Here is a 24,356-nt window from a genome sequence, read left to right as displayed (position 1 = left end):
GGACAGGTCAGACTTCAGTCCGACAACAGCGAGCGAAGTGACGTTGTCCTTGAGACGACGATCGCGAACGCTAACGTCAAGATTGAAGTGGCTCAGAAAGTCCGCTCCCAGGATGGCCATTCTGACGTCGGCCACAACGAAGAGCCATCGATATGTGCGCCTGTGTCCGATGTCTATCGTCATTCACTGAACTCCATATGATGCAATAGCAGTATTATTCACTGCAATTAGGCTGGAAATGGACTTGCCGCGTCGGCGATGTTGAGCTGTTGCTGGTAGGATAGATAGCTCAGCTCCGGTATCGACAAGGAGGCGTGTGCCGGTGATGCGGTCGACAACGAAGAAGAGGCGGCTTGAGCGAGGGCCCGTGTCACATTCCGCCGTTAGCGACTGGCCGGTGCGTTTCCCGTCCACGAGCATGGTTGGGTGCAGCGAGCGGCTTGCTCTCTGAAACGGCGGTGGTACCAGCAGACGCTCTGCTCTGCCTCGCTTGAGTGGCCGCGGTGCTGAGGTCTTCGAGCACGGGACGACGAACGATGCCGTGCAGGACGGTGTTTATTGGACAGGGCGAGGTTTTCCACTGCTGCAGCCAGTCGGTCAACTCTGTCCTCCAAGCGACCTAACCGGCTTGCATGTTCGGACATTCCCGCTGCAGCAATAGGCATTTTTGATGGCTCGGTGCAGTCGGTGATGCGGTCGGCGAGTTGAGCCAGACGCTCGAGAGCCACGTCGTCCGAGCCAGCGAGTATCATCCGTGTTGACTGTGGCAGTCTGTGCAAAAACAACTCGCAAAGCAATGGCTGTTGACGCACCTCTGACGCTTGTTGGCCCAGCAGCTGACGCATTCGGTGGACAAGTTGCGAGGGACGCTTGTCGCCGAGCTCTTCATGAGACAGGAATTGTTGCAGCCTGCTCTGTTCGGACACCTCAAGACGTTTCAGGACGGTGCTTTTTAGTTCGTCGTAGGCCTTCTCCGATGGAGGGGAGGCGAGCACATCGTCTATGGCGTCAGCGATGTCAGGTGGCAGTGCTGCAACGACGTGGGGGTATTTCGACTCCTGCGATGTGATGCGTCGAAGCTGGAAGCGGGCCTCGACTTGGCTGAACCACACCCTGGGGTTTTTGGGCCAGAAATGAGGAAGCTTTAACTCGGAGGCGTTGGTTGTGGTTGAGCTTGAAGTGCCTTCCTCGTCTGACATGGCTGCTTCTTTTCCAAACGTCCGGGTCACCACTTGGTAGTGTACTCGCCCCAAGGAGGAGCGAAAAGCGAACACCTACGCTCCTTGAAGTCTGGGCATTTATTTTCCACGAAAAACAGGCTTCGAAAACGCCAACACAAAGGGGGCGTGGCTGCTTATCTCCCGCGGCACGCCGGTGATAACGTGAGGCATGTTGGCCGCGTATGCGCCGTGCGCCGCTGCATACGAACTGGTATGCGCACAGAAATAATTATCGCGGTCACCGGCATCAACGCCCGCTACAAGCGTATCTATCTAGCCGCCTGCGACTTTGTGCTCTCCTGGCCGTTTCGTTAATCGGATGTATACCAAAATTGGTGTGTCACAACATAGCCTTATTACGAACATAAATGACAGGTCATATCATGAAAATCATGACACGCATGTCATGAACAGCATGATTTACATTCCATGGCCTTTGGGCTCTTGCGGCCGTTCCGTTAATTTCATATATACCAAAATTGGTACGGCGTGACAAGACTTCATGACGAACATAATGACCTGTCCTAACATGCTAATCATGACGCGCATGTCATGTGCAGCATGATTTACATGACATGGCCTCGGGGCGCTCGCGGCCGTTTAAATGAACGTATATATACAAAAACTGGTATGACGAGACGTTTCTGTATGGCGAACATAACTGACACGTGGTAACATGAAAATCATGACATGCGTGTCATGTACGACATGATTTACATGCCACGCTTATGGCGCACTCGCGGTCGTTTCGCTAGATTGATATACACCAAAATTGGTATTGTGCGATATGACTGTATGAAGAACATGAATAACAGGTGATAGCATGAAAACCGTGACATCCATGACATGTACGACATGATTTACATGCCACGCTCATGGCGCACTCGCGGTCGTTTCGCTAGATTGATATACACCAAAATTGGTATTGTGCGATATGACTGTATGAAGAACATGAATAACAGGTGATAGCATGAAAACCGTGACATCCATGACATGTACGACATGATTTACATGCCACGCTCATGGCGCATTGGCGGCCGTTTCGCTTGCATGATATACACCAAAATTGGTATTGCGCGACACGACCGTATGACGAACGGAAGTGAGAGGTGGTAACATGAAAATCATGACATGCAAGTCATGTACGACCTGATTTACATGCCACGCTCATGGTGCGCTAGCGGCCGTTTCAGTAGATTGATGCGCATCAAAATTGGTATTGCTCGATGTGACCGTATGAAGAACATGAATAACAGTTGGTAAGATGAAAACCATGACATGCATGTCATGTATGTCGTGATTTACATGCCATGCTCATGACGCACTCGTGGCCGTTTCGCTTGCTTGATATACACCAAAATTTGTATTGCGCGACGCGACTGCATGGCGAACGTAAATGAGAGGTGGTAACATGGAAATCATGACATGCAGGTCATGTACATGATTTACAAGCCATACTCATGGTACATTCGCGGCCGTTTTCCTAGCTTGATATATACCAAAACTGGTATTGCACGACGCGACTGTATGACGAACATGAATAACAGGTGGTAACATGAAAATCATCACATGATATGTCATGATTTACATGCCGCGCTCATGGTGCATTCGCGGCCGTTTCGCTACCTTGATATATACCAAAACTGGTATTGCGCGACGTGACTGTATGATTAACATTAGTGACAGGTGGTAACATGAAAAACCATGATATGCATGTCATGTATGGCATGATATATACTCATGGTGCACTCGCGGCCATTTCGCTCGTTTGATATACACCAAAATTGGTATTGCGCGATGTGACTGTATGACGAACATAAGTGAGGGATCTTAACATGCGAATCATGTTATGCATGTCATGTGCGGTATGATTTACATGCCACTGTCATGGTGCGCTTCCGGCCGTTTTGTTAACTGGATATTATAGGGGTTACTTTGTAACGAACAGATCCGCGCGTGCGAAACTGCCCCGTCTTTGGATCACACAGCGCACTAGAGGAGTGTAGTTACTCGCTACTAGTGCTACGCAGCAGCCCTAACAGTCAGAGCTGTGACCCCCTATCCCGCGGTTCGCGTAAGTTGCGACCGCGGCGGGTTTCAGGCCAGTGGTAACAGAGACGAGTTCTTTGCCTGACACAGTTTATTGTGTCAAAAGCGCCACCAACGCAACAAAATACAAGGTAAGAACGAAGCGGCGGAGTAAGTTCCGCACGACAACGTCAAAACAACAACAAAATGGGAAGCACACGAGATTGAGAGCGATAAGGTTCAACTCACCTCTCGTGGCTTCGCAGTCCGGCCCTGAGGCAGTAAGTTACCTCACAATAGACCGGGCGTTGCGCAGGGGGTGATGGCGTCTGGGTGGCTCCCGACTCGATCAAGCTGTGGTCGTCACCGCTGCTCGAGTCGAAAGACGAGGCGGTCCCCAAGAAAGCCGCGCGCCTCTCTTGGGGTCTGGAGAGGAGTCTCTCCAGAAAAGGCAAGGAGGGAAAACGGGGCATCTCGACTTCGGCCAGGGAGCAAGGCGCGAAGGGCTGCGGGAGCGGCACGTGCCCTCTCCCACGCAACCCCCCTCGCCACTGCGCGTACAAACGTAGCGCGAAGCCGAGGTGCCGCCGCGTTGAAGACAATGGGTTGCGTGTGCAACCCCACATCCCCCCCTCCTTAATTGAACCCTTTAGCCAAAAAGAGGATCGCCATCACCTGGGGCTTAAGAGGGGGCTAGCGGCTCCACCAGGAACACGGCGAAGTCCGTGTCGATGAGGGAGCCGCACGGAGACGCAGATCACCGTTATCGCTGAAGGGGCAGTCACCCGGCGAGCCGGAAGAAGGTGTTGGTGAGTGATAATGCAGGGCAGCTTGACCGTTGAAGACAGTTGTCAGGACAGCCATCAGGGCGGTCGTCGGGACAGTCGGGAACAGTTGTCGGGAACTTGACATTTGTCAGGAACCCAGGCAGCTCGGTCGGAATCGGCTCGGCTTGCTTCTGGCGTCGCTCGTTCGCTCGGATTTTGCGGCCCATGGTGTCGAAAGGGGCACACGGCTGGATTGGTCTCAGCGCCAGACTGCAGGCCACCTCGATTTGCGTTGGTCGCATCGCCAGGAGAGCGTCGTGTCGACGCAGGAGAGTTGGCTTGGGCGCTCATCGGTCGTTGCCCTCTGGTGGGGGTAGAAATCGTTCCCCTCCTTTTCTCGTTTCTCTTTTTCTTCTAAGACGTTTGGAATCGAAATTCCCCCGACGGTTGCGGCTGGCCGGCTGCAACCCCCGTTCTGCGCAGCGGGATACCACGCTCGTACCGCGGGTGCACTCCGTAGTTCGGTCGCCGGGTCCGCAGCTCTTCGCCGGGCTGTGCACTGGTTCCGCGAATTCTTTTCCACCGAGACCATTCGGGACCGGAAGCTGTTTTGCTGTTTTTCTTTCACCCTGACTCTGGCTGCCGCTGCAAGCTTTGGTAGAACACTGTAGATTTGGTGTCGCCGCTCCCTGCTCTGGAATTCGTGCGTTGAAAGTATAGTTGAAAGTACCGGCTTTTGGGGCGACTGCCGGCGAAAACGGTCGTTTTGGCTTGGCTGTTGAAGTGCTGCCGATGGGTGATCTGCGACTCGAACAATAAGTTAGCCCCTCTCTTACTCTCCGAAAAAGCAAGCGCGTGCTCGCTCTCGAAGGCTGCATGCTAGATATCAGAGGAGCGTCCCATCCGATATCACGCACAATAAAGCCCCTACGAACCGGACAGAGTTAGTTCTGCCGAGATCGCAAGTTGTAACGTCGCACTGAGCCCGTATGTCGAGCCGTGCCTTCGGATGCCACTGCCTGCGGGCGCGGGGAAGCGTTTCCCTCGGGCCACTCGCTCCCTCTGTCATAGTAGGGTTTGAGATCACAGACATGCACCGGTCCGCCGATCGGTCTTAGCGTAAAGTCCGTCAGCTTGTACACGAGAGAATAGACAGTCTCTCCTACCCGGTACGGTCCTATCCACTTCGGTGCCAGAGAAGCTGAGAATTTCTTACTGGCATCGCTTAGGACATGATTGCGCTTCAACACCAGGTCGCCCACTTTGTACTGAACGTCCCGATGAGAGCGGTCATACTGCGCTTTCTGCTCCCCACGAGCAGTGCTCAGGTTCCGTCGTGCTTTGCCCAAAGCCTCCGTCACCTTCGCGCGCAGCCCAGCTGCATAATCAGCGCGTGCCGACGAAGCAGCCAGTTCCGTGCTGCGTTCCTGTAGAGTATGTTCTACGGGATTGAGCAGCTCTCTCCCAAAATTGAGAGTGGCGGGGGTAAAGCCAGTCGAGCGGTTCACGGTCGTCCTCAGAGCAAATCCGATTTCAGGGACGCAATTGTCCCAATCCTTGTGCGTCCCCGCAAAAGCAACAAGCATGTGCTTGATGTTGCGGTTTACACGTTCGGTTGGATTTGCCTGGGCGTGGTACGTGGTTGTTCTCTTGTGCTTAATGCCCAGGGCTGCACAAGAGTCCACGAAAATTTTGGCGGTGAAATAGGACGCATTGTCCGTAATTAACTGCTTTGGATAGCCGAATCTCGTGAACACTTCGATGAGCTTTTCCATGATAATGCGTGCCGTCAGCCTTCGTAGGGGGAACAGTTCCACCCACTTAGAGGACCCCTGACAGCGAAATTTTTGTTGGTGACTTTTTTGCTGTAATTTGTAGCTTTGTGTCTGGTAATCTCTAAATTAAATCGTAAATGCTCTAGCATATCGTACAACTAATTCTAGCGTAATTAATTGTGACCATTTTAGCATCACTTCAAAACGCCCGCCTAAAAACCACAAGAAACTGGCGCCCCATGCGGGGGAGCGTCAAAGATCACGTGCACTCAAGCTGTGGTGACGTTGACAGCGCGGTTTTCAAATCGGGGCCCCGCGCGCGGTAGAGATTGAAAGTATGTGGGCGCCTCTGTATGGGTTAAACCTGTTAAGCGCGTGTCCCCTCACGAAAACTACCTCGAGAGCAGCCCGACAACAGAGCCAGAGGGGTGAGGAACAATAGGCCTCGCCGGGTGCCAGTCGTCGTATTGTGCACGTGCGCCCCGCAAACCTTCTGTGACGTCCACAATACTTGCTTTACTCGTGGAACGTCATACGGGGCCTCTATCTACGTCATACCAGGATGTCGCAAGGTGCAGCCAACTCAAGTGAGCACTCACGCTTACTTTAAAACCAAATTAAGATATCTTAAAGGCAACGTTCGTCACTAATAATTGGTCAGATGTGCCCCCGTATACAGGAAAGTCAAACAACACAAAGATCTCGAGGTTCCAATGGACCATTTGCAAAAATCTGCAAGGCGGCTTTCCTGCAAGGTTGTTTTCCAACCAAAAACTCTCAATCCCCGACTGCTTTTCTCGCTCATTCTGTTTTTGCTTCCTACCCCCCTCCCCCCCCCCCTTCTTTTTTCTTACGAACGACGGCTGCCTTGTCCACCTAGCGAAGGCTGAGGGTTCGTACGAGGCGGCCCCACAGTAATTGTTGGGGAAAGAAGTCGTTTTGTCGTACTCGCGTGCCTTCACTGGAATTAGGAGCGGTAAAAGTACAATGAGCGAGAAAACCAGTCTGCGACGGAGAGTTTTTGGTTGGAAAATAACCTTGCAGTAAAGCCGCCTTGCAGATTTTTGCAAATGGTCCATTTTGGTGTCAGGGGTCCTTTAGTGAAGTGATCTGTGACGACGAGAAGGAATTGGTTTCCTCTCGGTGTTCTTGGGTCCCATGACGTCACAAGCCACTATTTGCCATGGTGTTTGGCTTTGGATCGGCTGCATGAGCCCGGGTGGGCGTCCACCACGCGGCTTCACGCGTTGGCACACATTGCATGAGCGGGCGTAGCGTGTTACATCCCGTTTCATGCCTGGCCAGGTAGCAAAGCGGCACAACTTAAGGTAAGTCTTAGGGCCACTTGCATGCCCAGCGATGCACGTATCGTGAAAGTAGCGTAACAGTGCTCCTCTCAACGTGCGTGGGATCACCGCTTTGAAGGACTCATGTGTATCCTTCTCCGCAGGAATGTATCTCAGCAAAGTGCCGTCAGAGTCTAGCAGGTAGGAATCCAACGCGCTCACAGCATTACCAGCTGTTTCAGAGCGCCGCGCATTAACAGCAATACCAGCTGCGTCAACATGCGCCGCGGCCGCGCCGCCGGGCTCCCGTAGCCCCTCAAACACCTTTTTGCAAAATGGATCCTCCCGCTGAGCCTCTAATAGCTCCTTCCTGCTGAACACGTTCCCCACTGAACTGACGCAGTCCAAGTGGTTAACGCTCTCCTCAATTGAAGGTGGGTTGTCCGCCCTTCCGTGAGGACTCTCGCCGTCGAGCAGTGTAGCAGTTACTCTGCTCTTAGGCTGAGTTTCAAATGTGTCAGGATGGGTATTAATGTTACCCCTCGTGACAACATCGAGCGTCGCAACAGTTACGTCGCTCTCGGGCACGACTTCGGGCGAGGTGAGTTGAGTAGTAATGTTACTCTTCTCACAGTCAACGGGCGCGCGCGAAAGTGCGTCCGCCACAACGTTGCTCTTTCCTTTCCTGTAGCGAACGGTAAAGTCGTATCGCTGCAGGAAAAGTGCCCATCGTGCAAGTCTGCCGCTCGGCTCCCCTAGGCGTCTAAGCCAAGTTAGTGCCATGTGATCAGTCTCGATAACAAATTGAACTCCATCAATATAGTAACCGAACTTTTTCAGGGCAAAAATGATTGCCAAACATTCCTTTTCCGTCACTGAATAATTTTTCTCTGCGGGAGTCAAGGAGCGGCTAGCAAAAGCTACCGGCCGCAAGCCACCTTCGTGCTGTTGGAGCAAAACCGCTCCTAGGCCGAGGTCGCTGCCCAGGCAGCACGCCGCCATTGGACCGATCTCGGCCCAACGTCGGCAAATGACGGCAGCAATATTGGCCCGACGTCGGCAAATCACGCTCGCGCTACTTTCACCCGCATCGGCCCGACGTCGGCTAGCCGCTTTTGGGACGATGCGGGCTTGCCGGCTTCGGGCCGACGTGGGCTAGCCAGCGTCGGTCCGAGGCGGGCCTGCCGTTATTCAGCCGATGATGGCAAGCCGTCATTGGGCCTATGTATGCAAGCCGATGCTGGCGCGGTGTCGGCCCCGCCGACGTCGGGTAGCCGCCGGCGTGACCGTTTACACCCGTTATTATGCTTTAGCAGTGGAGGCTTACCGTGTGTTAAGTACGGTAGTACTGTACCGTCGTGGTCGGCACGTAGCTAGTTTATATGGAGACACCGGCGGTAGGTGCTCGATACGTAAAGTAACCTGATCAGGTATGCTGATACATGTGTTATAAAGTAAAATGGCTGCGTGCCGACCACGGCAGTTCGGTATTACTGTGGTTACTGTACTGTAAGTCAGCAGCGCTAAAATAGACTATTAGCGGCCCAACGACATTCATCGACTGCCACTGGTGCCATATTCGAAAAATGCTTCCTAATTAGAACGACTGCTCCACTGATGTCTTAGTGTGCGATTAAGACCCACAATTCTGTTGAACCGTGCAAGGCCGAGAGCGAAAGTCAATATTGTCTCAAACAAAACTAAATTGATGAAAGGCCGGCTGCACCAACTACGCATGCGTCTGAGAAATTACGGAGCAACACATTTGCAAGGTGATAAACACAAATTTATTCACAGATATGAACACACGCCAGCAGTTCCGGAATAATTATGCCATAAAGGAATATCTAAACATCTACAGATACCGTAGCCAACATCTAAAACAACCCCACAGCCCCCGTATTCCTCAAAAAAAGCAGGACAATCCTAATCGAGAATGGGATCAGGCGCAAAATCATAGGCGTGCGCAGGATTCCCCTTCAGAGGGGGTGGGGGGGAAGGTTCATCGCGGCGCCTCCCCCCCCCCCTCCCTATTAAGTCAATGTGTTTGGCAGACCTTGCGCCCACCTCTAGGTGACTACGGGGGCCGGCCGCCCCCCCCCCCCTGCCCCACTGTGCGCACGCCTATGCGAAGAGTTACAATCTCTTCAATGTTATGCGCGGCACATTCACTATAAATATTGAAAGAACTAGAACGGGCAAAAATAGGAATAAGGATTAACGAAGTCTATCTTAGCTACTTGCGTTTTACGGACGATATCGCGCTTTTCAGTAACGACGGTGCCGAATCACGAAAAAAATTCTGGAGATGTAAACGAAGGCAGCAATAAAGTAGGATTAAAGACGGACCCGAAGAAAAGAAAGATAATGTTAGGCGGCTTGCCGAAAAAGCGAGATTAAGAGTGGCAACTAGACTAGAGGATTGTGTATACGCGTGAGCTAATTACGAGCAGAGGAGCACCCCCCCCCCCCCCCACGTTTATTAAGTTCACCAAGGAACGGTAGGCATTCGCAACACACGACTGGCAATTAAATTAGCGTTATCCTTTAAGCGGGAATTGCAATTTTTCAGTGATATCTTAAGGGCCAAAAAGATGGATAAACTGCTGCACGCGACGCGAGAAACATTGCGAGCGGTACCACGAGATCCCATGAACTGTACATCTAAGCAAGATAGACACGCACGCATTCCTAATCTAAAGGTAAGATTGTAACAGAAAGGAATCGTGCATAAAAACCACTCACGTGTGCCCGTTGGATCGCTAAAAACACGGGCGAATAAAAAATGCAAGCGCACCATATCAGAATGCACAAAACACGATGGTCAATAGAGAATACGCGATAAGAAGAGAACAAAAATCTGATGACACGTAACAGCAGTGAACACGCGGCCTTATATGAGGTGAGCATGGAAGCAGGGGGCCACTGGTTTCTCGGTGCGGTGATCCTGCCGAAAACAATGCCGGAATCCTGCCGCGTATCCGTCTCGTGCACGATTTTGACTTTCCACCACACATGTCCACACACCGAACTTCTTGAAGAATTCTGCTGGTCGGAGTGAAAAAAACCTGCTGCCGCAGCTACGATTGTCCCTCCGCCTGGACGGCTACCCTACCCTGCCTGGTCAAGCGAGTTTCGCGACAATGACGCTGAACGAAGGAAAGGGAGAGAAGACGAAAAAAAAAATGCGAATTCTCCCTTCTTGACAGCACGGCTCAGCCTACCACAATGGTGTGCGATCCCCCCAGCATGTCTATGGGCATGCCATTTGAGAAAGGCGTTCGTCGAATTTTCAATGCATCACTTGTTGCCACATGTCGCTGCATGAAAACTTTCCGTACACCACGTTGGAGCCGCATTTTTCATCGTATTTCACGTGCCATAATAATAATTTTATGCGACTGTTTCTGAAAGCACGTCGGAAGCAATCGTTGAGCGAGATTTTTAGTTGAAAAAGATATGTATGTCGCAAAATGGACGGCAAAGAAGTGCAAATGCGAACTGAAAAACACGTGGCAAACACGTGTTTGTCAGTTCGTTAAAGATGGTCAGCGGGCTAGTTGATTTGTAAACATTCAAACGACAAAACGTGTTTTCACTTCGCCCGGTCTTTTTCGCACCATACCTATTTTTCTCAAGTAATGAACCAACTAGCTCAGCAACACGCCTTGCTGAGCTTTTACTATTTTCATAAAGTAAAATTATGTGACATCACTGAAGGAAATGCGCTTGTTACGCTTCACCCAAACACGCGCGTGAGTAAATATGTGTAAACACACAGATCGGAAACTGTCCGTGTAGTATATGAGCGCTGGCGGCACACATTCAGCGGCTGAAAGGATATAGCGCTATAAATGTGATGACGGGCTCGATTTATGCACAGAATTAGTATTCACATAAAACTTCTTCCGCTAAAAGCATTCGTGCGGGAATGTTTGGGTGAATTTTGATGCTGGATACATTAGCGCAGTCGGCCGACCAGCGGCAAAAACATTTACGAAACAGAAGTACTTCGAATTTGGCCCATGAAGTTAATGGTATGTGTTATAACGTTTCAACATTTTTGATAGCGTTGAACAACTGGTCAACGAAGTGGCCATCTAATTTCAGTCAGTTATTCTTCTAAAGACCACCTTTTTTTGGTAGAAAAGTGACTGTGCTAGTGATAGTTGTTAGTCATTGTCATAGCAGAAACGAATAAGAGAATACAAGCTATTCAGTCCGCGATACTTCGCGCCCCGAGTCGTACGTGCGGCATTAGCACGGTACAATATTTGAACTTTGTTATTTGTGCTAGTACAGCAATCCATGTAGCGGTATTCTACAGCTTAAGCTACAAATATTCAAGCGCCTAATGCTCTATTGCATTACGATTGTATCCTAGGCGGGCGAGCTGCCGGGCTTCTTCGGCGGGCGAAAGGTAGAGCGCAACGTCCAGGTTATTCTCGTCACTGACGGCCGGCAACACGGCGTCCAGCGTCGTTGAGGGGCTTCCGCGAACTAGTTTGAACGGCGTCATATGTGCGCCGTTTCTTACACTGCCGTGTTAACTTCACGTTATGTGCGGAAGATATTATGGCGTTCCATGTCATGTGTTCGACGTACAGTACATTCGGCGAGGGTTTCATTTACCCACTCGGTGAGGCCATTCGCCTGCGGGTGATGTCCGTCGGTGACTTGTGTGGCTCTATTTCAAGATGGTTTGCGTTAGCTCTGCCGTAAAAGCCGTACCTCTGTCGGTGACGAGGACTTTTCGAGCGCCGCGACGCAGGAGGACGTTCTCAACAGGGCATGTATACCTGTCTGAAGGGAGACAAGAAAGTTCCAACATCGTCGATAAGCCATCGGCTCCGCCGATGTCAGCTGAAGCACGGCAGAATGACGGCATGCTCGGACCAATGTTGCCGGTGAAAACCACCGGCTCGGCCGATGTCGGCGAAAGTACGGCAAAACGGCGGCTAACTCGGCCCAATGTTGCCGGTGAAAGCCATCGGCTAAGCCGATATCGGCGGAAGAACAGCAAAACGCCGGCAAACTCGGCCCAATGTCGCCGGTGAAAGAAATCGGCGAAGCCGATATCGGCGGGAAGGCGGCAGAAGGCCGGATAACTCGGCCCAATGTTGCCGGTGAAAGACCAACATCGGCTGAAAGGCGGCGAGATCGGCCCAATTTTGCCGGCAAAAGTCAACGGCTCCGCCGATATCGGCGCCAGGCTGGCAATGCTGGCCCGAGGTGGGGCCGCGCACAGCCGCCGTAAAACCAATATCGGCCCGACGTTGTGTGCTGCCTGGGTGGCGTCCGTTTGGATCACAAAATCTTTGCTGAGATCCGCTAGCCTTAATTCAGTGGTTTCCGCGAGCGCTTCAATGAGGTTGCGCAGTGCCTCCTCTTGCTCGGGACCCCATCTCCACCGCTCACCTTTCCTCAACAGAAGTGTCAAGGGGGCTTGCAGTGCAGCGCAGTCTGGGATAAACTGACGATAAAAGTTCACCAGCCCCAAAAATCGTCTCAGTCCGCCTATGTCTGTCGGTGATGGATAGTTCAATAATGCCTGAACCTTGTCATCACACGGCAGAAGGCGACCGTTATCCAACATGAAACCCAGTAGCGTTACTCGGGTTTCGGCAATCTGAGTCTTGGCCGGGTTTAGCGTTATTCCCGCCGACCTCAGACGCTCCAGCACGTCCCTGAGATGGCGTAAGTGCTCATCAAAGGTTCGTGAGTATACCACGACATCGTCCAGGTAAGCAAGAGCGTAGTGCCACCTTGCATCACCTAAGACGCGGTCCATCAGGCGCTGGTAAGTCGCAGGCGCACCGACAAGACCGAATGGCATTCGGGTAAACTGGTAAAGGCCCCTGTGACAAGTGAAGGCAGTCTTCTCTCGGTCACGGGGATCTACCTTGTGGAGATAGGTTTGCACTAGGCTTACCTATATGAGCGCGACCGTGTAGGGACGCGACGTTCTCCACTGCCGCAGCGAACAAAGACGCTACGGCCGCGGGTTCGTCGATTCTCCGGCACGGCGCAGAAACCACGCACGAGGCAGGGTAACAACAACAACACGGGTTTATTAACCCAAGATGCAGCACAGTACGACACTCACAGGCTTGCAGGCCGCAAGGGGGAACTCCGCAAGACCGATCGAGTACGCTTGCCAGCGGCGCTAAGACTACCACACAAAGGGCAGCGGTCGAGCACACGAACGAGAAGCCGCCTGCTAGAGCAGCGCGTCAACCTCTCGTGCTAGCCTGAGAGCATCTGCCGCCGGCAAGCCCACGCCAGACAGAAGCGAGCTCAAGGGGGAAGGGGGTTGTCACTGGCGGCCAATGAGGAACGGCGTTGCACAGTGACGTAAGCTAGCTTGGCGGCGTGAGCATGTGAGCATGTCGAGGCATGCCCGGACGCGTGCCCGCGCGCCGGGAGGCTGACGCATGGCTTGCACCAGACAAAGAGGCCTGGCGCTGCCGCCGCGGTCGCCATACCGCCGATTAACGGCGGTTCCCGGCGCTCGAGCCGCGCGGGGCCAACACGCGCGCTAGCTGGGGAACGAGGCGCCAAAGGGAAGGGCGCGCTCGATTCCCACAACCTCCACCTGAAAGTATCCTTTGCTAGCATCGAGCGTAGTGAAGTACTTCGCTCCGCCAACATTAGACACGATCGAGGGAATGCTAGGAAGCGGATATGCATCCTTGCGTGTTACCTCGTTCAGGCGACGGTAGTCAACACAAAGGCGGGTCGTCCCATCCTTTTTAGGTACCAGTACCACGGGAAAACCCCACGGGCTCTCCGACCTTTCGACAACGCCTGTATCGAGCAGTTCGTCCAGAGCGCTGTCTAATGCTTTCCTCTTAGCCAAACTCACCGGCCGAGGATTGCATTTCCAAGGAGAAGCATCGCCTGTCTCAATTTTGTGCCTATAACTAGCGCAGTGCAGCCAGGCTGTTCTGTGAATATGGCGTCATATTCATTCAGAAGCGATGAGAGGCGAGCTTTCTCTTCCACCGTCAAACTGCTTGAGCTATTGAGCAGCGGGTGGTCCCTTTCGCCCCGTTCTGCAGTGCACAGTGCCTCCGCAGTGGGGGATGGGGGACGCGCGCGAGGGGAGCCGTTCCCTCCGGCGCGTTCTTTCTCCGCGGGTCGGTTTGTCGGCCCGGCAGACACATGTACGAGTGACTTTTTCGGGCAATTGTTGGGACAGTCTGCGCGCGAAGCATCATCGAACGTAATTGTCTCTGACGCCTTTTGAAAGGAAACGAAAGGTTTCAGGGTGCCACATGCTCGCTCCCTATATCCTCCGTTGCAGACGTCAATAACAATGCCCGTCTTGGCGAGGAAGTCTCTACCAAGAATGATAGGAACCGACAGGCCGGGGAGGTAAGCTAGGCGTTGCCGCCTGACCCGTTTCTCCCACCGCACCACTAGCCGAGCGGCAGCGCTTGCTTGCGCCGAGCCGCTGGCGAGCCGGAAAGTCACATTACTCGATCTAAGCCGGATAGCGTTCCGACAGAGATGATCGTACACTTCGTCGCCAAAGAGTGAAGCGCTTGCTCCCGTGTCTAACAGCGCAAAAAACCTGCGCCGGGCGACTGTTAGCTCAATAAGTGGCACTGGCGTGTCGTTGGGTGGTCCAGTACGACAAGCCAGCGGGGCTAGGAGTTCATGTGTCTCACTGAGCACCGCTTTGTTTGCCGCCGGCCATGCAGTGTTGCTCACCGGCGGCCCCGCTCGTTTCCCGAAAGCGCGTGCTCTCGGCTTGCGGGTTGCCAACAATCTCGGGCGAAATGCCCCGGCTGGTTGCAGCGATAGCAGAGGGTGGTCGGCCGCGCTCGGGCTTGGCGTGCTGTGCCTCGCGCCGTTTGGCCACCGTTCCTCTCTATCGGATGCTCCCTTCCGGGCGCGCTCCGCTCTAGCGTCCTCGGATCGGTATGTCGACTCCGATTCTGCGTACCTCGGCCACCGGCAGCGTGTGCTGCTCGCATGGCGTACGTGTACGGGTCAAGAGCCCGGTCAGATATGTCCCAACCGCTACTCGAGTGCCCGTCACTGAAGGCAACTGCACCATTTCCCTGTGGACGGATGCGAACATTGTCTCCCTTCCACGCGCATTGCGGCTCAAGTGCCTGCGACGCTGGGGTAATGGTCGGTACGCACGTGAGGCGAGTATGTCCGCCTGTATGCGTTTTGCCTCCGAGGCCAGCTCGTCCAAATCCCTGAACTTGCCGCCTCTCAAATATGCTGCGAAAGTGGGGTGCGCTTGTCGCGTGACTCGCTCCACCTTCTCGCAATTTAGAGCCGAGGGGTCAGCAATACGATAGAGCTCGTCCATCGCCCTCACGTACTCGAGCAAGGACTCGTCCGGATGCTGAGTACGCCGCTCTAACTCGCGCAGCATGCGACGCTGGTAATCAGCGGGTAAGAATTCGTCGCGAAACCTCGCTCGGAATTCGTTCAGCGTGCTTGACCGGTGGCCGGTAAGTCGGAACCACCGGGCAGCCTGCTCAGTCAGTGATACTGGAACGACGCGTTCTAGCATCTCGCCATCGGACAACCCCGTTGCCTGCTGGTAAGTCAGCATGCGGTCGAGGTAATCATTGGCGCTGACCGTGTCATGATACCCGCTGTAGGTGGGTAAGTCCACCTTTACGCTCGGTCGCGCAGCTGTGCTGGGCCTCAGCAGAGTGTTCTGCACGACACCCGTCAAAGTCTCAATCAGGCGCAAGGCATCCCTTAAAACCTGAGGAGACTCGCTCTGGCCAGTAAGGTCTGGCACAGGAGCTGATTGCGTTGAGCCGGTATGCCGCTGTGGCTCCCTGCTCTCCGCGCGCTCGGACAAAGGGCTCGGCGTAATGTGCCTCGCGCCTTCGAGCGGACAACCTAACGGAGGGGGGGCCTCATGTGTAGCGCCACCCTCATCGAAGCAAATCAAATCCCCTTGGCTAATGTTCGCCGCAGGGTCCGACTGTGCGGTATGTTACCGCCGCTTCGAATTGTTGCCTGTTGGCAGCCACCCTTGACAGCGTGAACAGCGGCTGTAAGTCAGCCTCGTCTGCTGCCATGGTTGTTCGTGTAGTGGCAGTCACTTACACAAACTACTCGTACTGTTTAGCCACTGGCCCCACGTTGGGCGCCAAATATAGGGGTTACTTTGTAACGAACAGATCCGCGCGTGCGAAACTGCCCCGTCTTGGGATCACACAGCGCACTAGAGGAGTGTAGTTACTCGCTACTAGTGCTACGCAGCAGCCCTAACAGTCAGAGCTGTGACCCCCTATCCCGCGGTTCGCGTAAGTTGCGACCGCGGCGGGTTTCAGGCCAGTGGTAACAGAGACGAGTTCTTTGCCTGACACAGTTTATTGTGTCAAAAGCGCCACCAACGCAACAAAATACAAGGTAAGAACGAAGCGGCGGAGTAAGTTCCGCACGACAACGTCAAAACAACAACAAAATGGGAAGCACACGAGATTGAGAGCGATAAGGTTCAACTCACCTCTCGTGGCTTCGCAGTCCGGCCCTGAGGCAGTAAGTTACCTCACAATAGACCGGGCGTTGCGCAGGGGGTGATGGCGTCTGGGTGGCTCCCGACTCGATCAAGCTGTGGTCGTCACCGCTGCTCGAGTCGAAAGACGAGGCGGTCCCCAAGAAAGCCGCGCGCCTCTATTGGGGTCTGGAGAGGAGTCTCTCCAGAAAAGGCAAGGAGGGAAAACGGGGCATCTCGACTTCGGCCAGGGAGCAAGGCGCGAAGGGCTGCGGGAGCGGCACGTGCCCTCTCCCACGCAACCCCCCTCGCCACTGCGCGTACAAACGTAGCGCGAAGCCGAGGTGCCGCCGCGTTGAAGACAATGGGTTGCGTGTGCAACCCCACAATATATACTAAAATTGGTATGGCATCACACGAGTGCGTGATGAACATAGACAGGTCATGCATTGTATATACTAGAATATGCGTTTTATTGGCATGGTGTATACTATACTGTGCATGCATGCGTGCATGGCAAACATGCGATATATGGTGGACTAGATGCCATGGCATGAATGATTTCATTTGGCTCAAAGACAAACAAGGCGATGTACGCAGCTCTTTGCTGGCTGCTTCGAATTACATCGATTTGTGCGGTGGTTTCGTGCATATCTTCCCTGGGTTATTTATTTGCATATGTGTTGTGTACTGGCGTGACACTTCAGAGAAGCTGAACTAGCTCGTTGAATGTGTAGATAACCGCTACCGTGAATTCGCTGGCGAACGGCTGGCGTGCCCTCGCCTTTCGTGACGGTGAATCCGGCACGGTAAGCGAAGAAACGGTGTTCTGTAAGGTTGGCAAAGTGATACTTTCAAGGCTGCTGTCTCGCTCCAGTGGTTTTCCTCGATTGGGCAACGTGAGTTTTCGAACTATTGTGCGCGTGAGCCATTGTATCATAATTTCTTCATCTGCAAATTACTTTGGTGTATATTGCAAGTGCACCGTTTGGCTAATAAAGCAAGCTTGCTTCCGCAATCTTCCTTTTCTCTCATGCACGCAATTGGCGAGCCATAAAGACGCAATAAAGTCGCGTAAGTTATCAAAAGCATGTAAAAGGGCAGCGATTGAAAAAAAAATCAATTTCGCGCCGTGTTGCGCAAATGCGCGACGTCCTACCACTTCCGGTTGTGACGTCATATTTTATTTTTTGCTTGCTGTTAGTAGTCCCCGCGATACGTAAATGGCGACAGTGGCAACGAGCCGCCGACTACTTGACACATGGGCTTCTATGAAAGTTGCGCTACCAGTTTACATATACCTTGCAGCTGCTATGTACAAGAAACATGGCACTTGTGCATAGGCGTGCGCAGGGTTCCCCATCAGGGGGGGGGGGGGGCGAAGGTTCATCGCAGCGCCCCCCCCCCCTACTAAGTCAATGTACGAGGCAGATTTTGCGCCCCCCTCCTCTTAGGTGACTAGGGGGGTCAATGTGTGGATCATATTTTGCGCCCCCACCCTTAGGTGACTAGTAGGCGGGGGCGCCCCCCCCCCCTGTGCGCACGCCTATGCACTTGTGGATCACTTAGACAACTGCCACGTGCGATTTTGCTGTTTTTGTTTTTGTGATTTCAATTTCATTGTGTTAACCAGTTTAGTTTTCTAGATTTCCCTTCCTCAATGTAGCATGTCTGAGCTTTTGTTTTTCTGGCCGGATTGCTTTCTATCTTTCTTGCTGTGTGATACAGAGCCCCACGTTGTATATTGCAGCTACAACAGTGAGGAGCACACCGAGTTCGTGCGAGGCCTGTGTTGGACGGGCGAGCACACGCTTCTGTCTGCTGCTTGGGATGGCCGAGTCCTGCAGCATTCGGTTGGACCCTCACCTGAGAGTGGAGATGCGCCACCCTCTGCTGGCGCTCAATAATAAACATATTTCCTTGTAAAGACGGAACTACTGACTTGGTCTTGTTGGTACAGGGCTCAGAATATGTTCAAGATACGCTAAAGAGTTAGTGATTCTTTATTCTTTTAGTATAGGGGAAGAAAGAGTAAAGGGAGGGAAAATGGGGGAGGAGTGCTCGATAACTGTCTCTGTATAGGACACTTCAACCAAAACACTCGTCGGGGGGGGGGGGGGTATGAAGGCGGTAGAAAGAAGAGGATGAGGTAGTGATTGGAGCGGGGACGGGAGAGAGGAGTCTGGTTAACCGTGTCGAGCCGCTCGATCAGGTTCGCTCGCTGAAGGAAGGAGATCAGGGCCGCAAGAGCGCCACGGAGGCGATCCTCGCAGCCGGTGGGGAACAGGAAGTCCTGTAGGGTTACACAGGGCAGGCCGTGGCGGCGGTACTCAGTTTTGAGCCGCTTCCGAGCGTCGACAAGGGCGGGACCAAGGAGGTTAAAATAAAATTGGCTGGAGTGGAGGAGGCGCCCCTCAGCTGAAGCCGCGCGCCGCCATCTTGCCATAGGCAGAAGGCGCGCCTTGCGCAACGCATGCTGCAGCGGCCGCATAGATGTTGCAGATATTTTCTGGCGTGGTGGCGTCCGGACGTTGTGGAGTACATCGTGCATTGCGTACGGCTATATAAATCGAGCGAAAAGGTACTCTGGGATGAAGTTTCAGTAAACAGAACATTTCGATCTTGATGAAAACTTCTCTGTACACATGGCTTGCACCTACGTCACTTGACGTCACTGCTCGGAGCGAGTCGGCCATGAAGCTTAGAATAACAGAGAGCTGAGCTAGTTGGTACGTATTCATTCTAAAAAGAGACAGGGCGTGCAAACACGGACACAAGAAAGAGATCAGGACACCACAAACGCCGTTTGTGGTGTCCTGATCTCTTTCTTGTGTCCGTGTTTGCACGCCCTGTCTCTTTTTAGAATGAGTCGGCCATATTGGTGAACAGCGGTTAGATCTTGTTCAGCGCTGCCTCGTAGCACCTGCGAGTTTCTTCCTGTTATATGCACAGTTGTAGGCTGCTCTAATCGTAGCGACAGCTGCGGAAGAAAGAAGCAGCCCATTAGTATGAGCTTCTTTCGAATACGAGAGATTATTTAAGGTCAGTGCGAGCGTACGAAAATGCTCACCGCGAACCGTCAGAGGACCTGGCTGGCGCGCAGAAGGCGTGCAAATTTCGACGAACAAAACCCCAACGTTCGTGTGTGTGGAGCGCTCTTCGTAGGATGTAAGCGAAAAAGAGAGGAGATATGAAGACACTGATTAGCATGGATGCTCTTGTGTTCATAGGAAAGCCGTCCGCGTTGTTCGACGAGACGAACCCAGGCTGGGCGCCGCCGTCTTTACGGCTCGGCTACAGCTGCAAGCATGCAGGCGCTGCGCGACATGAGTGCACGAAAAAACGGCGTCATGAAAAATGGGAAGCAGAGGCCGAACGGCGCCGAGCACAGGCTGATGCGTGTTGATGAAGCCGAATGCGGTTCGCTCCCGATGACGGTCCGCATGCAGTGACTAAATCATCAGCATACACGTACTACATCATTCTATGTTTATGACAAACTGGACAGCACAGGAGACGCGCGATCGAAAAACGCGCTGCGGCGTGTGCACCTCGCTGCACTCGCACGAGAACTAAGCGCAAGCATCAGCACTTGTTGATTTAGCAGCGTTCGTGCATCGCTATTTCATAACTCGGGGCTGGCGAAGGGGCCATTTTCATGAACCATTCAACTTACCTTGCAAGCAGGATCAAATTTACGGTCGCGAAGCTCGTATGCAGACAGGCTCTTTACACAGCCGCTGGTAAAGTAGTCGTGCGGTTCCATTGGTTCGTACGCCTTTATTTCGCCCAGAGTAACCAGGTCAGTGCTGAAAACCAAATAGTCCACGATGTCCCCGTACCTGCGACACGTCTGGGAAGGCGGAGATGTTCGATGTCGTGTCCGTTCCGAGTCGAAGCGTGTAGGGATCCACTCCGTCGCACAACCGCACCTTTTCCTCATAGCGAGAACACGCTTGCCCTATCAGTTCTGAATAGTACGCCGCATTTAACGGCTGCCTTGTGCCAACGGGCGGCATGATGCACGAGAAACGGCTCGCGAAAAAGAAAATGACCGTGGGAATGCGGTTTCGTCGTACTAGGGTGGCTAGTCGTACTGAACACTGTAGTCGTCGTACGGCTGGTACGTGCGGCTGTTCACCAATATGGCCGCCGCAGTAGGACCGCAGCAATGATGACGTCACGTGCAAGCTATGTGTATGCCGGAACACATGCTGACAGCTCGCCATCTGTCTTAGTTCACGTCTGACGGTCATTCTTTTTTCCTAACCGGTTTCTTAAGGAGCCAAATGTTCGAAGCACGTCGGGGCAGGCTGCTTGACGGGAAGTCTGGAAGCCGAAAGAGGGCGATCACATATGTTAGAGGCACGTCTCGCCGAATTGATTCGACCGGACTAGGCTGCGACCCGGGAGTTGTCCGACTGTGCTTGACGCATTTGTAAAACACTTGCAGAACCCAGTGATACACATTCTTGTGCTTGTTGATGCCACTGGTGCAGAGCGCGAAATTGAAAAGGACGCACCGTTTGGTATTCGTTGAAATTATATAAGTAGGCGACTCCCCAGATTTCGTTATCGGTTGCCCTGTTGTGTTATAAAAGGGTAGCTCGCAACTACGAGGTTAAGTAACGTCATTTGGGCAATACACAAGGACCTGTTTTTTTCTTACATTCGTGCCGTTTCTTTCGTCATTTGTATTTGCTTTATGCAGTGCAGCGAGTAAAACCAGTAGGTCTCAACTGCGCAATCTTCTTTCCAGCTGCAAATAAAGCGACCTAACCGAGGCCCCGGGGTACTCCGGCCGTTATATGTGTTCAAACTGAAAACAAAATTGTAGAAGATGTGACAGTTGCACCACCCGGCAGCATTACAAAGAAATGCTTCATGTTTCCCAAGGGGAGATAAAACAGCTCAAGATGAAAATTCTGCAGCAGAAAAATTGCTGACTGACCAAAAAGATCGAGGCTCGATCCTCAAGCGATAATAAAGGAGATCAAGGGTCAAAAGCTCATGTCTGAGTAGGGCAGGAGGATGTTCGCTGCAGTATTCCCACATACATACAGCAACCCCTCCACAGGGCACGAAAAGACCAGAAAGGCACGTATGCATCCGAGGTGCGGGCATTTGCATTAATGCTGCACTTCTATTCTCTATCAGCTTATGAGTATGTACGCTCGAAGTTTAAGCAGAGCGCACTATACGAGAACGGTATACAGAATTCCATCACAGGAAATGCTGGCTTCACAGATGAGTCACTGTGTCGAAAAAGCTAGCCCAATGCCGCACGAGACTCTGTACTGTACTTCGATTGTTGATGGCAAATGAGGAAACATGTTGAGATTGTGGGCGACTAAGTTGTTAGATATGTGGACTTTGGGACTGGAATGCGTGCTGACAGACTGCATGCATGTGTATATGCTGGTTGGCTTAAACTTGAGACTTAGGATGCCACTTGGGCGTTTTTAATTGATTCATTGACAGGATAAGAGAGAGCCGAGCCAACAAAATAGTATCGAAAAGCTATATATCTTGAAAATGGGGTACCAGCGAAAACACTGAAAACACGTACACAAGAATAAGGCGTTACACGCGGACGAACGCTGTTTTCAGTGTTTTCGCTGGTACCCCATTTTCAAGTTCATGCCAACTGCACCAACTGGCCCAACAGCTAGCGCTAATGCTATATATCTATTGAAATAGTGTCGACTGCAAGCTGAGTGCCCATACTTGAAACACGTCCATGTAAAGCCAAAGCTATTGGTTTTGGAGGTTTTGAGCTTGTCTTGAGAAAAGAAATGGCTTTCAAGCATTGATGAGCATATCCTTGTGTGGTGCTATGGACATCAACATTTATATTCCGCTCAAATAATGTGGCCGAACTCTACATATGAATAAGACTCCGTCACATGACGAATTAAATAAACAGGAAAATTAGTGCCGAGAAGTGAGGTGTGCTCTTACGAGGATGATTATTTTTAAAAACCAGTAATACAGGCCCTTCATTGGTGTGCATGCTTAAGGAAAACGCCAAAAGAAACAGCATAAAACTGACTGCATTCTTATCTGCCATATGGCTTCTTATTCTTGACAACTTCTCCCTTAATCCTCGCCATAACCGTTAAAAACCACGGCGGAGAGGCGTGGCGGGCGCGCTTTGGCTCCCGTTTCTTGCCTATGGCGAGATGGCCGCCACTCCAGCAAGTTTTAAGTTTTATTTAAACCTCCTTGTGCGGGACACTCACAGAGGAGATGTGCAACTGTTTCTACGGCGCCGCAATCGACGCAGTTCAGTGCACCCGCGCCGCGGAGACGATGTTTACGTTCCGCGGGCCACGCCGAACCGGTCCTCGGGGTGAGGAGGGGCGCGCGATCTCCCGCAGTTGCAGGAAGGGGAGGTGGGGCGTGTCCAGCGGCGGCGGGGCGGCGCATTTGACAACCGTATGCTACGCAACGCAGGAGAGAGAGGGGCGCGCCCCCGAGGGAGACGCCCAATGAAGCCTTGGGTTTTAGGGACAACAATGGAAAGCTGAACACGTCCGCGATAGAAATAAGTAAGAGACGGTTAGAGTATTGGTGGCAGAAAAGTAGAGATAAAGAACAAAAATAAATAATGGGGGAAAAATAAGGTCATTCTGCCTTAAGAGGCAGAGAGATGGACCGTGAATTTATATTTTTTGGTATAACATAGATTTAATCAATGTAGATAAGGTATTTGGCCAACATGAAACAAGGAAGCCTTTTTTTTTCTTTTTTTTTTTCTTCGAGCCTGGTGGCAGACATGTCACCGCCCCGTTTTAAAGGGGACGCTCATAGCATCCATCCATCCATCCCATGTCGTCTGCTCTGGCGTTTATTGGCTGCCGGTGCCGCGACCGCCATTTCCGCTTTGCCAGCAGCCGAGGGCCGAGGCGGCGGGTATTGCGGGCATGCCGACGTTGGTGGTTGATGACTAACTGAGAGCCGCTGTTGTGTGGTGTTTTTGTGAATACGCCGGTGATCAGATTGCGTTTGGGTTGTTTCCAAACTACTGAGGCCGTAAGTAAACAGTGTCGGGCTGACTGCGTAGATAGACGGCAGCTGCGCACGCATCGCGTAACGACGAGTAGTAGACGTCCAAGACTTGCGCGTTGGAGCGAGACGTACGCCGAGGCCGAACGTTTGTTTGCCGCTATATGCCGCATAGGGTTCCACAGCTTCGCTAATATCAAAGCTCGCTTTTTCCCGTAACCTCCACAGCATGTACGTCAAGCGTGTTTAAAGCATGTCAAGTTTTAGCCAGTTCGGCTTATTTACCTGTTGCAGGTACGGCCCTACGTTGCCGTTCATGTTTTGAGCAGTTTCGAGGCTACCGACGGCTACGCGTTCGATGCATAGCGATTGCACCTGATATTTTTTAACGATTAAGTGCTCGTTGGAACACCAAGTAAGCTTTTTACCTGCAGCGAGACCGGTCCGAAAACGTACAATGTTGTTCAGTCACTGTGTATTTCATGTTTTAAAATAAACTGCCTTGCAACTTGGCATTGCTGTGACAGTTCGTGACATCTCCCGTAGTTTCGCTAACTTTGTGAAGCAATCATTCTACGTAATACTGCGATTGCATAACTTGCAGGTGACCGTGGTAACATAAGCAAAATCAAAGAGAAATGAGGTAGTTGTTATCTGAGCCAGGGGAAAAAAAGCTAGTTTTGACAACATACGAGACACAGGGGATAACATGTGGGTGACTCTTTTCATATAGCTGCATCACTGAAGTGATGGCAGTGTTGTACACGTTCCTCTAAAACAGGAACGACAGCTCG

At 52.3% G+C, this 24,356-nt stretch overlaps 1 protein-coding gene across 2 annotated transcripts in view; it reads left to right on the top strand.

Moving 5' to 3' along the window:
- LOC119402467 (methylosome protein 50) overlaps nt 1–18,505 on the top strand; it is a 191,424-nt gene extending 172,919 nt beyond the window's left edge. The window contains exon 8 of one of the 2 annotated variants that reach the window (XM_049418656.1): nt 18,305–18,505. In XM_049418656.1, coding sequence (XP_049274613.1) covers nt 18,305–18,480 — 176 coding nt within the window. In that variant the 3' untranslated portion in view covers nt 18,481–18,505. The remainder of the gene's footprint in view (nt 1–18,304) is intronic. The other variant, XM_037669624.2, reaches the window with a different exon arrangement.
- The last annotated feature ends 5,851 nt before the right edge of the window (nt 18,506–24,356 follow it).

Source organism: Rhipicephalus sanguineus, chromosome 8 (genome assembly GCF_013339695.2).
Source record: "Rhipicephalus sanguineus isolate Rsan-2018 chromosome 8, BIME_Rsan_1.4, whole genome shotgun sequence".
Taxonomy (NCBI): Eukaryota; Metazoa; Arthropoda; class Arachnida; order Ixodida; family Ixodidae; genus Rhipicephalus; species Rhipicephalus sanguineus.
The sequence above is the reverse complement of the archived record's forward strand: the minus strand, read 5'-3'. Positions and strand labels throughout refer to the sequence as shown.